Raw genomic sequence first — 18800 nt, forward strand, 5'->3', positions numbered from 1 at the left:
GTTGGTTACAGGCTGTTATTATGGGAATGAAAACAAAGCAATGGTTTCAACTACTTACAGTGCTCACTTTTAATATTCAGTTTCACACATACATCAAGCCGTGCTCACAGCAAAGTCCAGCTTTCTGGTCATGATGACCGCAGAGAAATTAGGCATATTCACACCAGTCCTAAACCCATCATCTCCTGGTTTCTGTTTCAATCTCAGCTACTTGTTCAAAGGTCCCCTGAGTCATGGGCTCTTATTCATCCCCTAACTGAATATCTTTACTTTGTACCCAAGTGACAACCACACCCACGCTTCATTTCCTGATCTAGCATGGCTGCAACACAAAAGGCAAAAAAAGAAAAACATTCACATCCTGACATACATAAAAAAAACACCTGACTTTGTAGTATTTCCCACTGTATCCTTTGGGTCTCGTTTTGCAGTGATGACGCATAATACAGCCACTCATGCAGCTTCAAAAGGAGAAAACTATACCAGCTTCACTGTTGCAGATGGTGAAATATGATACTTGGCTTTTGCCAGTAAAACTTGAATTAATATCCGAGAATATTTTGTAAGCCAGTATCACACCAGATATAAGTGATGGTGTGTTTTGTTTTTTGGGGGGTTTTTGGTTGTTGGTTTTTTTTTTGGGGGGGGGGGGGGGGGGGGGGCACCTCTTACTTCAAGAAAGTACAAAACTGATTCACAGGGTTGCTTTTGTTTTGTTCTGGCTGTCTGTCTTAACCTCTTAGTCAGGTGTCCCGTTTCTGCCTTAACTATAACGCCTGTTGCTTCATAAGTGGAAGGAAGGCGGATTTGCTGCAAGGACAAAATGTTTGGGTACAGACTGTTTTTGGAGACTGTTTGACCCTACGTCCTTGTGTTGTGTGTAACATTCCTGCTTTGTTGCAAGCTCCTCACAGGCTCACACTCGTGTGAGATGTGACTCATCTCACATGAGTGTGAGGTTAAACCGGCTGGAGAGTTTTTCTGCACTCAACCGTGACTGGTTACCTTCCTCTGCCTCCTTCCGTTCTTAGATAACAAATTCATTTTTTCACCCCTCCTTGCTTGAAGTCAAAGAGACGCTCAGGAACAGGACAGGTGTAAACTCACCAAGCCTGAAAGTCCACACTCAGTCAGGTTAAAGTCATAATGACATCATGACCTATTTGATAAAACAGTGTGACAATTAAAGAAAAAATGTAAATATGTTAGGTGACCTAATTTTTTTAATAAGCGACTGTTATGGTATCCTAAAGTCCAGTGTTGTAATATCACACGTTCACCTCTGCTTGGTAAATGTTTGTTTCACAACCAAACAACCGTGACGTGTGTCTGCTGTTCAGTTTCAAGACAGTAGGGCTAGTCAACAGACACACGGTCTCTAACAACAGTGATCTTCCAGCTTCCTTATTATGAAAGAGAAGTGTTGTCCGTACTGAGTCAGCAAACCACAACAACAAATGAAAAGGGTTTCCCAGAGCTTTTTGTTTGTTTTGTTTTTTTAAAAACATACTCTCATTTTGACTTAAACAGTTCATCATGTCACCCATCTTTTCCAGTTAGATCACGGATGAAACAAAAGTAGCTGGTCAAGAGATCTCCATCTGCTGTTGCCTTCCTGGCAATCCACTGTTTTGTTTCTAAGCATGTGGAAATTTACTGGACTTCAGATTTCTATATAGTGATTAACTTTTATGGTTAGCCGTTGCTCTCGGGGCATTGAACACTATGTACCGCTGACTAATAAAAACAATGTGTAAACTTTTATGGCACCCGTGGCAGATATCTATTTATTATCTTGTTATTTGTCAACTCTCAGATGAAGAGGCGAATTTAAAATCTAATTAAGCACTAACATCATGGAAAGGTTTGGCAAATTCCTCTTTTTCCTGACATGCAGATCTTCAAATTAGGACTTTACATGAACCAGAATTAAACAATTAAAAACCTTTAAGACACTGGCAGCGTGCACTGAAATAAACAATCATAAAGCACCTATTATAAATTACTGCATAGGACAAATAGATGTGTAAACACTTAGAAGGCTGTAAATTGGTGTTGATTGTACTTTTAATTTGGTGAATTAGCAGCCTAATGTATTAAAGTAGAATAGCTTTATAACAGTTTAACGTTGACACACTGAAGAAAGAAAACACATTAGCCGCTAATGATTAAAGTTGGTCAACATCGCGTGCCCGCGTACGTGCAGGACGCATGTACAGAAATGTCCTGCTTGTGCGCGAGCCTTCTTTTGCTCTCGTGCACGCGGTACGGTCGGCGATGACGTTCGCAGAATTGGCAGACATCCAAGAGGGCGGTCCCCTTGACGTCATTGAGCTCTCATTCACAACCACGGGTTTATAAAAGCGGGCTGAAAGGCACTCGCAAGCAGACGCGCTCACTATAACATTTAATTTTTTTTTTTAACTTAAGAAGACAAATAAAAGTCTGGGGCTGCCGAATAGGCTACTCTAAAGAAGAAGAAAGGACCAGTTTTAAGATCGTCTTAAAACTTTTTTATGTTTTTGATTTTTTCTTTTTAAACAAGCTAACCGGAACAAAGGACTCCGCGCTTCAAATAACACTTGGACGAACAACGTTTGTCAAGTCGGCTCAAACCTAAGTTTTGTCTTCCGTCGTAACTTTATGTTTTTGGATTTAACATTTCTCCCCCGCCGTACTACTATGGTCATAATGGAGGTTCCCACTATCGACTGCGCTTCCCTCCGTGGTTTGCTGGAGGGTGAAGTCCTGGGCTGCCTAGTGCTGGACTGTCGCTCTTTTCTATCCTTCAACTCCTCTCACATTTCGGGCTCCACCAACGTGCGCTTCAGCACCATAGTGCGCAGGAGGGCCAGGGGCGGTCTGGGACTTGAACACATCGTCCCCAACGAGGATATCAGGAACCGGCTCCTTTCCGGGGAGTACCAGTCCGTGGTACTGCTCGACGATCGCAGTTTGGACTTAAGCCAAGTGAAGAAAGACGGCACAATGATGCTTGCTGCTACAGCCCTGTGTCGTCACGCCTGCGGTGCCAGTGTTTTTATTCTGAAAGGTAAGAAAACTCCGAGTTTTAAGTAGTTTAAAGAGTTGTTTTACTGTTTCCTGACAACGAGGTCAATAAATGACGATTACACCTGTCACCATAACAGCTGGTGCTTGGAGTAAACGATGTTCCAAAATAGCACCATGAGCAGCTGTCACCTTTTTGGAGAGCTGTATTTAAAAACGTCTTTGTTGAGATGTGTGATCTAACCTTGGTGGTTTCTTTTCTGTCCTTTTTAGGCGGATTTGAAACATTTTCTACAGAGTATCCAGAAATGTGTACCAAACCCTCCCCTCCACAGGGACTTAGTTTGCCTCTAAGCTCCAACCATCCTGACAGTGCTGGTACCAACAGTAGCCCTTGCAATACACCGCTATATGACCAGGTTGGTATTTTATTGTAGTCAAAGATTAAAAAGCAAAAATAATCCCAGTTTCTGTCACTTTCTGTCTGTTGGACTTTTATATTTATGACTGATTTTTTTGTTTTTGTTGTGGTTGTCTAGGGCGGTCCAGTGGAGATCTTGCCTTTCCTTTACCTTGGTAGTGCTTACCATGCCTCTAGAAAAGACATGCTGGACATGCTTGGCATCACCGCTCTAATCAATGTGTCTGCCAACTGCCCCAACCACTTTGAGGACTCCTTCCTCTACAAGAGCATCCCTGTCGAGGACAACCACAAAGCTGATATCAGCTCCTTTTTCAATGAGGCGATCGAATTTATCGGTGAGTACATCATCACGTTTATTCTCTTCGCACGCCCTTTCTGCTAAATCAAAGCACCTAGCATAGTTGTTGATGAGGAGAAACACAAACACCAAACCCCTTCCCCCAGATTTTAAAAAAAAAAAGTTCCCTCCAAAATCGACCAGCTGGCTCGGCACAGGCTCCCTGCTCAGGCACAATGCGGTTACATCATTGCCACCTCCCAGCCATAGAAAATAGGATGCCCCCCCTCCTTTTTTTTTTTTTTTTTTTTTTTGATCAATTGCGAAGCAGCAGCTCCAAGCTAGTTTGTGGTGGGTAGACTGGCTGCTTGAATAGCTCCCTCCACACTGCTCTTTGTTCTGGCCAAACAAAAGGCAGTTTCTCCTCACTCAATGTCAGTTTTCCTCCCAGATCAATACAGCCAGCAGGGGTTTATCCCCCTTCTTTTGTGCATTCAGTCTGCCTCCTTTGGTAGCGGCCCCCACTGGCTCGCACCCTGCTCCGCCATTTATTGTGTTCCTGTGTCGTAATGAGCACTGGCAAATTTTAATAGAATATCAAAGTGTTGCAAAGACTTTGGTGCTTGTGGTTTCCTGTCACAGCCAGGAGTTCAGCCCTGATACAACCTCGCAGGTGTTTACACTCCACTAACTTTTCTTTCCCTTTCTCTTTCTCATCTTCAGACTCTGTGAGAAACAAAGGAGGCCGGGTGTTTGTTCACTGTCAAGCCGGCATCTCCCGCTCCGCCACCATTTGCCTCGCCTACCTCATGCGGACCAACCGCGTGAAGCTGGACGAGGCCTTTGAGTTTGTCAAGCAGCGCCGCAGCATCATCTCCCCAAACTTCAGCTTCATGGGTCAGCTCCTGCAGTTCGAGTCCCAGGTCCTGGCCTCGTCGACGTGCTCGTCAGAGGCTGGCAGTCCAGCTATCGGCGGCAGCAGCACAGTATTCAACTTCCCCGTCTCCATCCCCGTGCACACTTCTGCCGGTCAGCTCTCATTCCTCCACAGTCCCATCACCACGTCTCCCAGCTGCTGAAGAAAGGGTTTGTCAGCAGACACTTTGTTTGGACTTGAACGGCAACTCGAGCGTGACTTCACAAAACTGCGCTTCTGATTATTATCCATTTATGGTGATGCTGGTATCGCCTTACAGAATGGGCACCTATTGTTTTCAGGGTCAGATCATTTGGCTATGTGATCTGCTGGTCAAATCTCTGTAGCCTGGCTTTTCATCATTTCAAAGGGATGTTTGAGAACCACCATTTGAGTATTGATGTTTAAACTGAGAAATGTGAAAATTAACCACACTTTTTAACCTGAATTACTTGGGGAAACAACTGACAGGATAGTTGTGTTTAGTCTTATATGGGAAATCCTTTTTTTTTCTCCTCCATGAGGCAACTGCTTCTGATAATCATAATCATTAAGAGACAGAGGGCTGTAACAGTTGTCTCAGGAATGTTCATTTACCCTCTCATATGTTCATTTGCTTTCTATACTGGTCAAAGAAAGCAATATTGATCTACTCCCCAACATGGCATGGAAGTCTCTCCTTCCTTTGAACAATGAATGTATCCCCTTCTTTCTAGGAGTAGATGTGCCAGAAATCTTCATAGTTAGATTTAGAGTTGAACAGGGGGCCGTTTCAAATGCAAATACTTGCCTCACGAGACATCATGAAGCCATGGCGATCCTGACATTTTGGGGAAGCTGACCGTGAAATACCTCATGTATGTGTACTGTGTGCTGCAGCACGAAGATGGACGGAGCCCCGTAAGACTACTAAAATGGGGCCACATAGTCCTCTTTGACTGCATTATGACGTATTTATTAACTAAAGTAATATATCTCTATCTATTTTTGGAAATGTTTGTTTTAATGTTGTTTTTATACAAATGAATAAATCTCATTTGACTTTTTTTAAACATGGTTGCAGTGTTGCATTTTCTCCCCCCCCCCCCCCCCCCCACACCACCATTTAACACTCATCTCTTCCATAATGTGAATCATAACAATAATCAAAGATTTCCAGGTCACTAACGCAGGGAATATCAATTCAACAGAAAAATACACACTCCCCGGCCTCTATGTTATGTACACCTGAACTGCCTAATGCAAATATCTCATCAGCTAAACACATGGCAGCAACTCAGTTGGTAGTAAACAACATGAAGACATGGATCCATCCTGCCTTGGTGGTTTCGGGGTGTTGCAGAGATTTTCTCGGCCCACTTTGGGCTCCCAGCCTACCTAAGTACTGACCATCCCCATCCCATAATGATCACAGTGCACTCATCTTTGGCCCTCTGACAAAACCTTTTCATCATATTATTTAAAATCCCTATTTTTTTTAGTTATTTATGGTTATAAATGGCCTGTATTTGTATAGCGCTTTTCTAGTCCCTAAGGACCCCAAAGCGCTTTACACAACCTGTCATCCACCCATTCACACACACATTCACACACTGGTGATGGCAAGCTACATTGTAGCCACAGCCACCCTGGGGCGCACTGACAGAGGCGAGGCTGCCGGACACTGGCGCCACCGGGCCCTCTGACCACCACCAGTAGGCAACGGGTTATGACTATCTATACAGGGAGCCATCCACACATCTTCTGATGGCTTCTACAGCCATGTAAACAAGTTCAACTCATGACACAGAGTTTACTGCACTCAAATGCCCTCCACATTCACAGAGTCCAATAAAGCACCTTTGGAATGATGGTGGAACAAGAGATTTGTATCATAGATACAAACTGTGTGATGCTATCATGCCTGTATGGAGCAAAATCTCAGAGGAATGCTTCCTGCACTTTGATAAATCTATGCCAAGAAAAATGAAGGCAGTTCTGAAGACAAAAAGGATGTCAAACCCACTACTAGCAGTGTGTACCTCATAAAGTATCCAATGACTCTATAACTCATTTATAAACATGTTTGCTTATGTATGAAAGAGCCAGTTTCCCATTCTAGAAAATCAAACTCTACACGTGCGTTTGTGTGTTATCGTTTTCATTTATTTCTCTCAAATCATTTAGTCCATTAAAATTTCAACAAATCAAGAGTTAAATATCTTTGCGTTAATAAACCTAACCTAAAATAAAAAGTGTCATTATAAAGTGACTTTTTTAGCTGTACATAAGTTTGTTTTTCATAGTGTGAAACTACTTTATTTTGGATGAAAAGAACAGTAGAAGAGGAACATTTATATTCCACCTAAACAAAGCTGATGGGAAGTGGTCAACTGCCGTGTTCAAATTATTTTTCTACCACCCTTCCCTGTTTTGTTCCATATGATGGAATCCTCTATCTTATATCTGCATAAGGATTCGACCAAAATAAGAAGCATGATGTCATGGCGTCAGCCATTGTTCAGGCCACGCTCCCCGTCTATGAACCCCTCTGAGGCCGGGGCAACAGCAGGAGGCTCAAAGAATCAGCTAAGGAGCACCTCCCTCTGCTGCCACAATAGGAGCAGCTGCAAGGCGTTTGGGAAAAGTGTGACAACTAAAGAGCATTCAGGGCTCAGTCAAGCACAGCCCTTGTATCCCCTGCCTCAAACTCAAATGAGGAGGTGGGGACTAAGATAGCCATGAAAGAGAAAGGAATATGTTTGGTTTGCAAATTAGCCAAAACATTGGCTGTAACCCACGGCTGGGGTGTGAGAAAAAGGAGACAAACTTCCTGTGGAGGTGATGATGGTGATGGTGATGGTGATGGTGATGATGACGATAACGACGAGCCCCCTGAAGCCTTCGATACAAACTCACTGTCTGTATTCATTGAAGCCCAGGTTTCGGGGGAGTGTGCACTGATGTCTTATCTAACAGCAATGCAAATGTAGTCTCTGACAACAACCATTACCAGTGACGTGATGGCTCTGCGATCAAAGGCTCATTCATTACCACACCACCACCATCAGGAAAGCGTTGGGGTTTTTTTTGAGAGGGGGGAGACATATGTGAGCCCCCTGCCCTCTCCCCCCATTCCCACAATCACCTCCACACCACACACACACACGCACATCTCCTCCAACAAGCCCCCCACCCCCCGCTTTTGCATCGTTAGAGTTGCCATTGTAATGTGGGAGGAAGGCAGGAGCGTGTATTTTTGCATGTGTGTGAGTCGTTGTGTGTGATCTGATGCAGATCTCTGGAGAGTGGGGGAAGCAAGGCCCCAGTCAACTGCAAGGTCAGGGACATTAAAGCGCTGTGACTTTTGAGTGTGGGTGAGAGCGATGATTCAAATGTGAGAGCGAGACAATTTAAAAGAGCTTTCAAAACGACACAATTCGTATAAGAATAGAAAGCGCCACCTTGACTATCGTCTTCATTGTCTTTTCACACCCTCTGGTTTTAGCTCGGCATCAGTCGGACAGAACCGGCCATAACGTCATTTGCCATTTCCACTAACTTGCCAGTTGACTCTCCCATTTAGCAGCTGGGCTCTGACTCACCTTCAAAGTCGTTTTAATGATCACAATCCCAAGAAAAAAAGAGAAAAAAGTAGTTATGTAATTTGTCAGACACAGCTGCCATGTTCAAGAAGACACAGAATCCCAGCCCTCCCTATTACATCAGTCAGAGCAGATCACATCAGTGAGACTTGACTGTTGCTTCCACACCACTTGAGAGCGTATGAGTGTATTCATACCTTTAATAAATGACAGTGAAGTCTTTGCAGAAAGCCTATCCGAGTGAGTAACCTATTGGTTAATGTCTTATCATACAAACCTTTAAATTCAGTCAAGTATCGTCTTGATGCATGCTCAATCATGCAGGTAAGTAAATCTCCAAAAGTTGATTCTGTTCATCTGGACGTAACGTTTTGTGGGAGAAACGTTTCGTCACTTATCCAAGTGACTTCTTCAGTCTCCGCTGACTGCAGGTTTCCCCAAATCTTATAAACAGTACATTTGCATAATGACTGAAACCAGCCCACTGAAGAAACAATGGGCTGGGAGGTCAGTTCTGCAATCACAGCATTGTAAAATGGTGACAGATGTACCTTAGGCCCCCTCCTCGATTCAGAGACGGTCTTTCCCTTTTCATGTAAATGGCCTCCTTGACTCTTCGCTCAAACCAGCGTTCCTCCCTGTCCAGGATGTGGACATCCTCATCCTTGAAAGAGTGTCCACTGGCCTGTAGGTGTAAATAGACTGCAGAGTCCTGGCCTGACGAGGTGGCTTTTCTGTGATGTGCCATCCACTTCGCCCAGGATTGTTTGGTTTCCCCGATGTATAAATCCTGGCAATCCTCCTGGCACTTAACGGCGTACACAATCTTACTCTGTTTGTGTCGGGGGACCCGATCCTTGGGGTGGACCAATTTTTGGCACAGCATGTTTTGGGGTTTAAAAGCCACAGAGACCCGGTGTTTAGAAAAAATGCGTCTCAACTGCTCCGATACTCCTGACACATACGGGATCACTACAGGTTTCCTTCTCTTTTGGATCGGCTGGAGCTTTCTTTAGGTGCCTTCCCAGCTTTGACAAAAGTCCAACTGGGCCTTCTTGATGTGCTGCTGTAAGACTGGGGAAACCTGCAGTGAGCTGAGACTGAAGAAGTCACTTGGATGAGTGATGAAACGTTTCTCCCACAAAACGCTACGTCCAGATGAACAGAATCAACTTTTAGAGATTCAGTCAAGTAGTACCCTCTACCCTCACAGCATCATTTGCTGGTTTGCTGGGCTGCTTCTATAGAAGCCAACCGAAGAAATTAAAGTTTATTTTGGTGACATACAGGTTAACTGTCATGTTAATGTCACTGGGAAATGTTGTTCATTGATAGCTGGTACTGGAGAATGAGAAGGTTTACCATTTGCTCTACATAAGGTTTTGCTTGACCACAAAGCACACATTTGTCTTGTAATTTCAAGAATAATCCATAAGGTAACTAAATAACTCAGACGTCCCAATCACCGATCTTGTGTTGAAGACATATAAAAGAAAATTAAGGTTCTTGATATTAGCTTCTCTTCATTTGCTACCCATTAAATCTGAATATATACCAAATTTGTGCTGAATATATTAAACCATTTTAGAGACCTCATAGTACCATATCTCCCACATAGAGCACATTGTTCTCAGACTTATTTAAGACTTATTTTGTGGTTCTTAGGATATTTAAAAGTAAAATACGAGGCAGAGCCTTCAACCCTCAGGACCCCTTTCTTTGGAACCAGCTAGTTTGGATTCAGCAGACAGACACTCTCTACTTCTAAGATCAGGCTTACAACTTCCCTTTCTGATAACGCTTATAGTTAGGGCTGGGTCAGGTGATCCTGAACCCTGCCTTAGTTACACTGCAATAGCTCTAAACTGCTAGGGGCTTTCCGCCAAGCGTTTCTTCTTCACTCACCTTTTTTCACTCTCTGCGTTTATACACCACTCTGCATTGAGTCATTAGCTATTATTAAACCGTGGCTCTCTTCCACAGTGTGTCTTTTGTCCTTTCTTCCTCCCCTCACCCCCCACCAGTCACAGCAGATTTCAGAGAGCTTTTTCCTGTTAAAGGGAAGTTTTCCCTTCCCACTCTCACCAAATGTTTGCTCATATGGGGTTGTCTGATTGTTGGTGTTTTCTCTGTATTATTGTTCGGCCTTTCCCTTACAATATAAAACGCCTTGAGGTGACTGTTGTTGTGATTTGAGATTTGTTGTGTCATTAATAATACTGAACTGAACTGGATTGAATATTGCTGTGACGTGCTTTGTTGAAGAGAAGGTGACCACAGAGGAAGCCCAAGAGCAAAAGGAGGAACAGAGAAATGCTGGAACATTAGGGGGACTTTGAGATATCCATTAGAGCACTTCTCTTTGGAGTCCACCAGCTACCCTGCTGTTTTTTAGTGCTTTGTAAAGAACATTGTAACTTGTGTTAAAAGGAAGTAAATACATGTATTAAGACCAATCAAACTGCTATGACAAAAATAATATTATTCATCTAATCACCATTTTTCATGTTTGGGGACACAGACATGCCACAGAGTGAAGATACTGGAAACCACAACCTTACCCACATCTTTAGAAGTGACTTTTAGTGTGTCAGGAGTCTGTAACGTGAGTAATTACAGAGTAATTACACTTCTCACTCTTCATCACACCTTTAAACTGGGTTTGTGTGTCTTTGTAACAGCCGGCACGCTCACAAAATCCCAAGTGAGAAGATTTACTCCACACATTGATGTCACTGCATAGTATGCACCTGCAGTAAATCAGTAAGAGGATTGCGACTATGACGGGGCGGCCTCTGAAACATCCTGTGTCTGAGGCATTGTAATGCCTTGCTCTAATCTTTACGTCAGCGCCCACAGGCCCCATCTGCTGGGTCAAATCTTTTACCGAGACACTGTCGAGGAAAGGCCGCATAAAAGAGGCCAATGTGCCAAACATTAAAAAAAATAAGAAACTGCTTCAATAGCCACTTAATGGACAGAAAGACCCAGCAAGAGGGAGATTTATGTTGTAAAAGCTGCTATGCTTTTTTAAACTTCCAGCATCCGTGACATTCCACATCATAGAGGTCAGACAAGCGGCTGTTGCGTGACAGGAGAGGAGATAAGGTCAGATTCCTGGCATGATAACCAAACACTAACTCAAAGAATTTAAGGACATTATGTATAGCTGCACTGAAGCCAGCAGGACTCCCCTTCCTTTAACTGCCCCTCCTAGAATGTCAGATAAGAGAAGTAAAAGATGTATGCGGGATTTTTTATTATAATAAAACAATTATATGGAATAAACGAGGGTCAAAACATTGCCTCATTTTAAAGTCCCCCATCCAGAAAAATAAATAAAGAAAACCAAATCTGCATATCTGCCAACTTTTAAGCACTTATTAGCACAAAAACTCATCAAACGCAGGCAGGAGGAAGGCACCCATCATTCCACCCTCATTCACCCCACAGGCACTGAACAGAGGCTGTATTTTTCCACTCACTGAAGCGTCGTCAGGTCTGTGTTCACAAGCAGAAATGAGATCCTGTGTTGGTTATTCAAGGAATGCTCGGCATCCTGTCTTCTACGCTGACTGCACTCTGGGTGGATGATGTCACACCCAAAGAACATGTAGGTGTAGATAAGGATCTCAGAGGTGCACGCAGATGTGTTTGCCTGTTAAAAGTATGCCCATATTTCAGATGAGACTTAAGAGAATTTTGAGGCCGGTTGAGTCTTTGCCCATTTGCGAACAATGAGAAATCTGATGAAAACAAGTCTTTGCTTAAAAACGTGTGCAAGTATTGGAAAGATAAATAAAGCTTTGAGCATTTGGGCAGAATATGGTACTCACTGAATCTAAACCGTGGCCCTCTCATGCATACAAAAGCTGTAGAAGGTCCCACGTGACTGAACTATGAAAACTTAACTGATGATGCAGTTTGGTGGAGGAATAAGAAACTGATTTTCAGTTCCAAGTCAAGTGACAATACTTCATGTGAGGTCATACAGAGTGCTGTAAATGGGTCAAAATGTGTTCAGTTTTGTCCTAATAGTTGATCTTAGTCTTTTAATGAGCAACCTAAAAGTTCAGACACAACAAGAAGCATCCCAACTTTAAAGGCAACCTGTGTGTGACGGTATTGTGTAGGAGCAGTACAGCAATTCCTATAAATCCAAATATCAGCTTTCTTCCTATACATTATTTGCAGTTACAGTTATGCTTTCCAGTCATTGTTAAGCTTTTTTTTCCCAATCACGTGTTCCCACATCACACGAGCATGTTTGAAAGTGGTTGCAGATGGACACATGATCTTTGCGTTGTATTAACATGTCCTCTTATTCACTGATGACCTGTTAAAAGCTGTCTTTTGTCATCGGTGGGATCGTCTGTTCAACGACGTTCGTGAATTTGTGTATTCAGGAATTAGTCTGTGATAGTTGACTAAAGGAAGTGAACAAAAAGTATGTTAAAACACAAGTCCAGAGAAGATGCAGAGGGGCTTGTCACACAAATGAAATGAAAGGATACTCAAAAGGAGTTCTGATTCTCACTGAGTGTGTGCTCATTGGGTGTGAGCGCCATCTTGAGGAAAACACTGCATGTTTCACCACTAAGACACGCAACCTGTAACTGGACTAAACAGAACGTAGGAGCGTACGAGTTTTTGCCTTCAGCATAAAAGTCATATTTTCATTTTGACTTAATCATCCCACATGATCTGAAAGGTTGAGGTTTCCAAGGGACCACAGAGGTTTTAAAATGATCAGTGTGGGTGTAGAAAATCAATAACCCACTGTCTAACACAGATGTGGCATTCATGAGTCTAACCTGGGGATTCACACTAACATGACATCATTGTCATTATGCAATTTTTTTAATTTTTACTTTCATTATTCAAATTGAAGTTAAAATTCGGAAAATACCCCTGAGCCCCACAGACAGAAAGTGTTGAAGTAAGCTGGATAAAGCAAGAGACAGACTGAACTGCTATAGGTCCAACTCAAGACATTTCCGTTCAAACTGTAGACTTTTGAGCAGTTAATGAGTAACTGTGCTGTAAGGCTGCTGATGAAGGGCAATGTGACCACTTCAGTAATCTGTATTGGGTAGAGTTAATGATCAACTAGAAATGAAACATTGATATCTTAAGGTTAAAATAGGAAAGGGTAACAACACAGAAGATTAAACAGAAGCCTAATATGCTACTATTCCAATGTTTGGAATAGTAACATTTTTTAAATAAAAAACACACCAAATTGATTAGGAATTTTGAAAACATGGATTATTTATAATTGGTATCATTTACACATGTATATACTTTTAGTAGGAATCACTCCTGTGTCCTAATGGCAAGTTTAGCAAGTTATATGTTTGTTATAAGTATTACTATAGGCAATCCAATACAAAAATCTACCAAAATATAAAGATATAACAGAGTGATGTATAATACTTTATAACGGGAAATAGAACGGAGAAATCTTTGTTTAACTACAATAGAAAAAAATATCAGAGAGTCTGGTGGAAAACTGATTAATAGGAAAAATATATCAGAATCTTTAGTTTGAGAAATGATATTTGCCACATGAGATGTGGAACAGCTGGCACATTCATAAGCCCTTGGAAGTCTAACTCAAGTGATAACCCTACCTTAATGATAGATTTTGTCCCGTCTTCCTGCCCTCACTACCAACCAGATACGGCAGATGGCTGCCCCTCCACGAGCCTGGTTCTGCGGGAGATTTCTTCCTGTTAAAGGAAAGTTTTTCTTCACCACTCTCACACTTTAGGGGATTGTCTGATTGTTGGGGTTTTCTCTGTATTATTGTAGGAACGTTACCTTACAATACAAAGCGCCTTGAGGCTACTGCAGTTGTGATGGGGCATTATAAATAACACTGAATTGGACTGAACTGAACTGAATTGAAAGGCAGAAAGGCAAAGCTAAGTTTTTGATGTTTTTCAGTAACATCAGGGGTGTAATGTTACATTGTGAGCTGCATACAGCCCACTTTAATCTTGAGTGGGCCAAACCAGCAAAAATCCTCTTTCTGTCAGTGTAAAGTTGTTTAATTACACATTTATTCCTCTTTATTATATAAAAAATTAGTTTTAATAGTAGGGGAGAGCGGGGTAAGTTGTCACACGGGTAAGTTGTCACACTGTTCATAACTCCAACACTAGAGGCTCTATCTCAAAAATGAAATAGCCACTTTGTGTGACTTCTTCTTCTATAGTCAACCTCCTGTTCACATGTGGTCAAGACTGCTCTAATCTGAGGTGAGCACATCTTTTTTATTTTTTTGACCTAAAAGGAAAAATAAATCACTTTAAATTTTCTTCAGTACAACTTTGTTAGGTATAGATGTTACAAATTATTATTTTACACAAAATAGAGGAGACATTAACGTGTCTTTTGATACTTCAGCTGATGTGCTATGTTGAGCTAACCCTGACATTTAGCCAAAATTAGCATAAATGTCAGTTTGGGGCAAGTTGTCTCATTAACTTTGGGGCAAGTCGTCACATGTGACAACTTGCCCCAGTACAAATAAATGCTCCAAAAAATTGTGATATTGTAATTCATTTGTATTTGTAATAAGGTTTTTGAAGAAAGGAAGGAGATGCAGGAATTAAGGAAGGAAGGAAGAAAGTAAGATGGTTCGAAATTATCAACGAAAGACAGAGCGTGGCAGAACACCACCTGACATTATGTTAAAGGCAGTCAGGCAGGTAAAGATGCAGAACAAATCAATCAGAAGTACAGCAAAGGATTTTGACATAAATTACTGTACTCTAACTCGGTATTGTCAAAAGATTACCAGAGAAGAAATTGAAAGTCAGACAGCCATGCCAACAACAATGGTTGGTTATACAACGCCAAGGAAGATTTTTTCCCCTGATTTGGAAAAGCAGCTTGTTGAGTATATTACTAGGTCAGCTGACATTTATTTTGGTCTGTCACCAAGTGAGGTCAGAAAGCTTGCCTACCAGTTTGCTGTGGCACACGAACTGAAATTTGTGCCTTTGTGGGCAGAAAAAGAAAAGGCCAGCAATGAGTGGTTTACAGGCTTTTTAAAGCGGCATACAACATTGTCACTGAGAAAGCCAGAAGCAACTAGCCTTGCCAGGGCAAGTAGCTTCAACAGAGAGAATGTCAATGCTTTCTTTGACAACTTAGAGAAAGTGTTATGCAAATATGAGTTTGGACCAGGAGACATTTGGAATGTTGATGAAACTGGGGTCACCACTGTACATAAACCAGACAAAGTGTTGGCCAGACGTGGATTCAAACAAGTAGGGTCATTGACCTCTGCTGAAAGGGGAACCCTTGTCACACTGGCCTGTGCTGTCTCAGCCATAGGGAATAGTTTACCTCCATACTTTATTTTCCCGCGTGTCCACTTCCGTGACCATTTCCTGATCAACGGGCCACCCGGCAGCAAAGGACTGGCAAATTCCTCTGGATGGATGAAAGACACACACTTTGTTGAATTCCTGCAACATTTCAATGAACATACAAAGTCTTCAAAGGAGAAGCCCTGTTTACTCCTTTTGGACAACCACGAGTTTCATCTGTCCATTGATGGACTCAATTATGCCAAAGCAAATGGCATAATCATGCTGTCATTCCCATCCCACTGCTCACATCGGCTCCAACCATTAGACAGGTCTGTCTACGGGCCACTAAAGAGGCACATCAACAGCACATGTGATGCCTGGATGAGGAACAACCCTGGGAAGACAATGTCTATTTATGACATTCCTGGGATTGTGGCAATTGCATATCCTCTGGCTACAACCCCATTGAACATTCAGGCTGGTTTTAGGGTGGCTGGGATTCAACCTTACAACAGAAATGTATTTCTGGAAGCCGAGTTTGCACCATCCTACGTCACAGATCGCCCTATTCCGGACCCTGCCCTGCCAGGCCCCAGCACCAACTCTGCACTGCTAGGCCCCAGCACCAACTCTGAACTGCCAAGCTCCAGCACCATCTCTATCACGAGCTCACCCTTACCCAGCACTGCAATTACTGACAGGGGACTACCAACTCCAGAGGACATCCGGTCATATCCAAAAGCTGGCCGCCGAAAACCATCCAGCAAAGGAAGAAAACGACGCAAATCAGCAATTCTAACCGACACAACGCAGCTAAAAGAAGAAAAATAATTCAAGAGTCATCATCAGATGATGAAGAGTGCTTCTGCCTTGTCTGTGTGGAGCCATTTTCAAACAGTCGTCCAAAAGAGACCTGGGTAAAATGCGTAAAATGCAACAAATGGGCCCATGATGCTTGCACCTCAGGCCAGGCAATTTATGTGTGCCAGAATTGTGACTCTGAAGTTGAGTCTGATTAATCAGAAATAGGGCATCTGTTTTGTTCAGAGGATAAACATGTTAAGTAAAGCAAGTTATTTGCAGCATTCCATTCAGTTATGATGGATTTATGTGCAAGCCAGAGAACATTTGAGTTTAAAGTTCAAACTAAAGTTTTCTTTCTACTTAATGTTTTGATTAAAATGTGTATTGGATTGAAATAATTGTTTTTTTTCCAAATTCTCTTGGCATAATTGTTCAAATTTCCAGTTTTGGTTTGAATTTAACAATTAAAATCAATGATCACAATTAAGTATTTGTGTTCTTATTTTAAGATAATCTAGTGTGACAACTTCCCTGCCGATGGGGCAAATTGTCACAAGTGCACATTCTCCATTCAACAGTCTACAACTCCGTAATGAGATAAGATATGAAAATGTAATGAATACATCATATGTGCCCGAGACTTCCTTCTTTCATTTGGTGAAACATTTATTACGTTGTAATGTATGGTGCTCAGTAAAAGTTAGTCAGTGTGAAAAGTGTGACAACTTACCCCGCTCTCCCCTACTTTTCAGTTTTTCTACAGGATAGATAAATACTGCTATAGCAAATAAGTAAACTGTTGTTTATCTATTGGGTACTTTGGTGTAGTATGAATGACAAGATCGTTCTCAATAGGAAAAGCTGTAAAACCCATGGAAATACAGTTAAAGGTAAAACATCTGTGCACTCATTCACGTTTTCCAAAGCTGTCTATGCTGGGTCTATTCTGGCCCCCGGGCCTTGTGTTTTACCACCCTGACTTAAAGTCATCATTTTCTGTTTTGCTAACAGTTTAACAAAAATAATTAAAAATAATTTTTAACTCTAATAAAATACTATATATTATAAAAACAAAATCAATATAAAACCAACAAAAAAATGGAAACAGTTAAGATAGGAATAAGGAAGTTTGGACCAAATAGAGCCCCACTTATTTAGACCCACAACTTCACACAGATGACCTCACCCAGATGTCAGTGAACTTCCCCTAATAGAAAGAAAAGAAAAACACACTGGCAAAACAATAACAGGATGCAGAATGATACACAACAGAAGGCAGTCAGTCCATTTCGCGGCACAGTGTCATACCATGTGTCTGTCGCTTGATAGGACCCAGTTTATTTCCATAGCAGGACACCAGCCCAAAGCACAACTTCAAACTATGTAAGGACTCTTTGGAGAAGAAGTAGGTCAGCTGGTGTTCTTCAAAGTGAGAGGTCAGCAGTGACATTACTGGAGCTCAGCAGCTTGTTCGTATGATATATAAACAAAGTTTGATGGAAAAAATAATGTATTGACTATCGGCTCACTGATTTATTGATGAAAAAAGTAAATTGTAAATTGACTTATTCTTATATAGCACTTTTTACTTGAGCACTTAAAGCCTTTTATAAAACATGCCTCCTTCACTCAGTTAGTCAGTATCTTGCCCAAGGATACTTTGGCATGCAGACTGCAGCAGCCAGGAATAAAACCACCAACCTTCCAGTTAGTGGAAAGCCCCCCCCCCCCCCCCCCCCCCCAAAAAAAATGTAATACAGGAAAAACAGTTCGCTTAGCTAACAGAAACCCTTGAGCTTTCAGCTTTCATACATGGCTTTCAGGTTTGACGATAAATGCTGCTGGGGTTCTTGTAGCCTTTACCTACTTACTAGGCCTTCTTTACCTTGGCAGGAGTTCCAGACAACATTGACAATTAAGCTCAAATTTTAGCATTTACTCCTCATTTCTTCTGCTTTTACATATTTAAAAATCCCTCACCATGGCAGCTGTGTTTAACAAAGTATTAAACAAACTTGAAGTCCAGTATCATAGCAAAACCAGAGAACACTTCTAACATGTTATAAATCCACTGAATCTAGTTTTCCATTATTTGCCCTTTGGCAGAGCTGCTTTTGAAAACAAATAATTTCCCACCTTTCAAGGTCGGGGTTACTGCGCACGCCCACTTCCCTCTTTTAGAAACTGCCGTTTGGGCTGCAAAAGAAAAAAAAAAAACAGAAGAAGAAAAAAAAGCCTCCCTACCACGTGTGTATAGCTAACGGTCCGCGCGCGCATACTCACACACCTTCCGCACGTGCTAACGTCCTTCCCTTCCCGGCTGGGATTTTATTGGACCAAATAAAGAGACAGCTAAAGCCACGTGGCTGTGTTTACTCCCTTCAAATTTCTGGCGGGATGGTTTTAGCAATAAAAGAAGCAGACTTTCACTATCCCGCCAGTCTGCAGAGACTGTACACGA

At 42.0% G+C, this 18800-nt stretch overlaps 1 protein-coding gene across 1 annotated transcript; it reads left to right on the forward strand.

Moving 5' to 3' along the window:
- Nucleotides 1-2353: 2353 nt before the first annotated feature.
- dusp1 (dual specificity phosphatase 1) lies at nt 2354-5651 on the forward strand. Its single transcript, XM_026190261.1, has 4 exons — nt 2354-3052; nt 3283-3428; nt 3549-3768; nt 4434-5651. Exons 1-4 carry the CDS (start codon nt 2644-2646, stop codon nt 4787-4789), a joined length of 1131 nt encoding a protein of 376 aa, XP_026046046.1. The 5' UTR covers nt 2354-2643; the 3' UTR covers nt 4790-5651.
- Nucleotides 5652-18800: the final 13149 nt, after the last annotated feature.

The sequence above is a fragment of the Astatotilapia calliptera genome, chromosome 2, assembly GCF_900246225.1.
Source record: "Astatotilapia calliptera chromosome 2, fAstCal1.2, whole genome shotgun sequence".
NCBI lineage: Eukaryota > Metazoa > Chordata > Actinopteri > Cichliformes > Cichlidae > Astatotilapia > Astatotilapia calliptera.

Excerpts from the sequence above, each read along its gene's own strand:
- dusp1 (XM_026190261.1), top strand. The coding sequence starts at position 2,644 with ATGTTTTTGGATTTAACATTTCTCCCCCGCCGTACTACTATGGTCATA. Across the intron at positions 3,429-3,548 it reads ATACACCGCTATATGACCAG|GGCGGTCCAGTGGAGATCTT; the intron begins GTTGGTATTTTA and ends GTGGTTGTCTAG. Across the intron at positions 3,769-4,433 it reads TGAGGCGATCGAATTTATCG|ACTCTGTGAGAAACAAAGGA; the intron begins GTGAGTACATCA and ends TCTCATCTTCAG.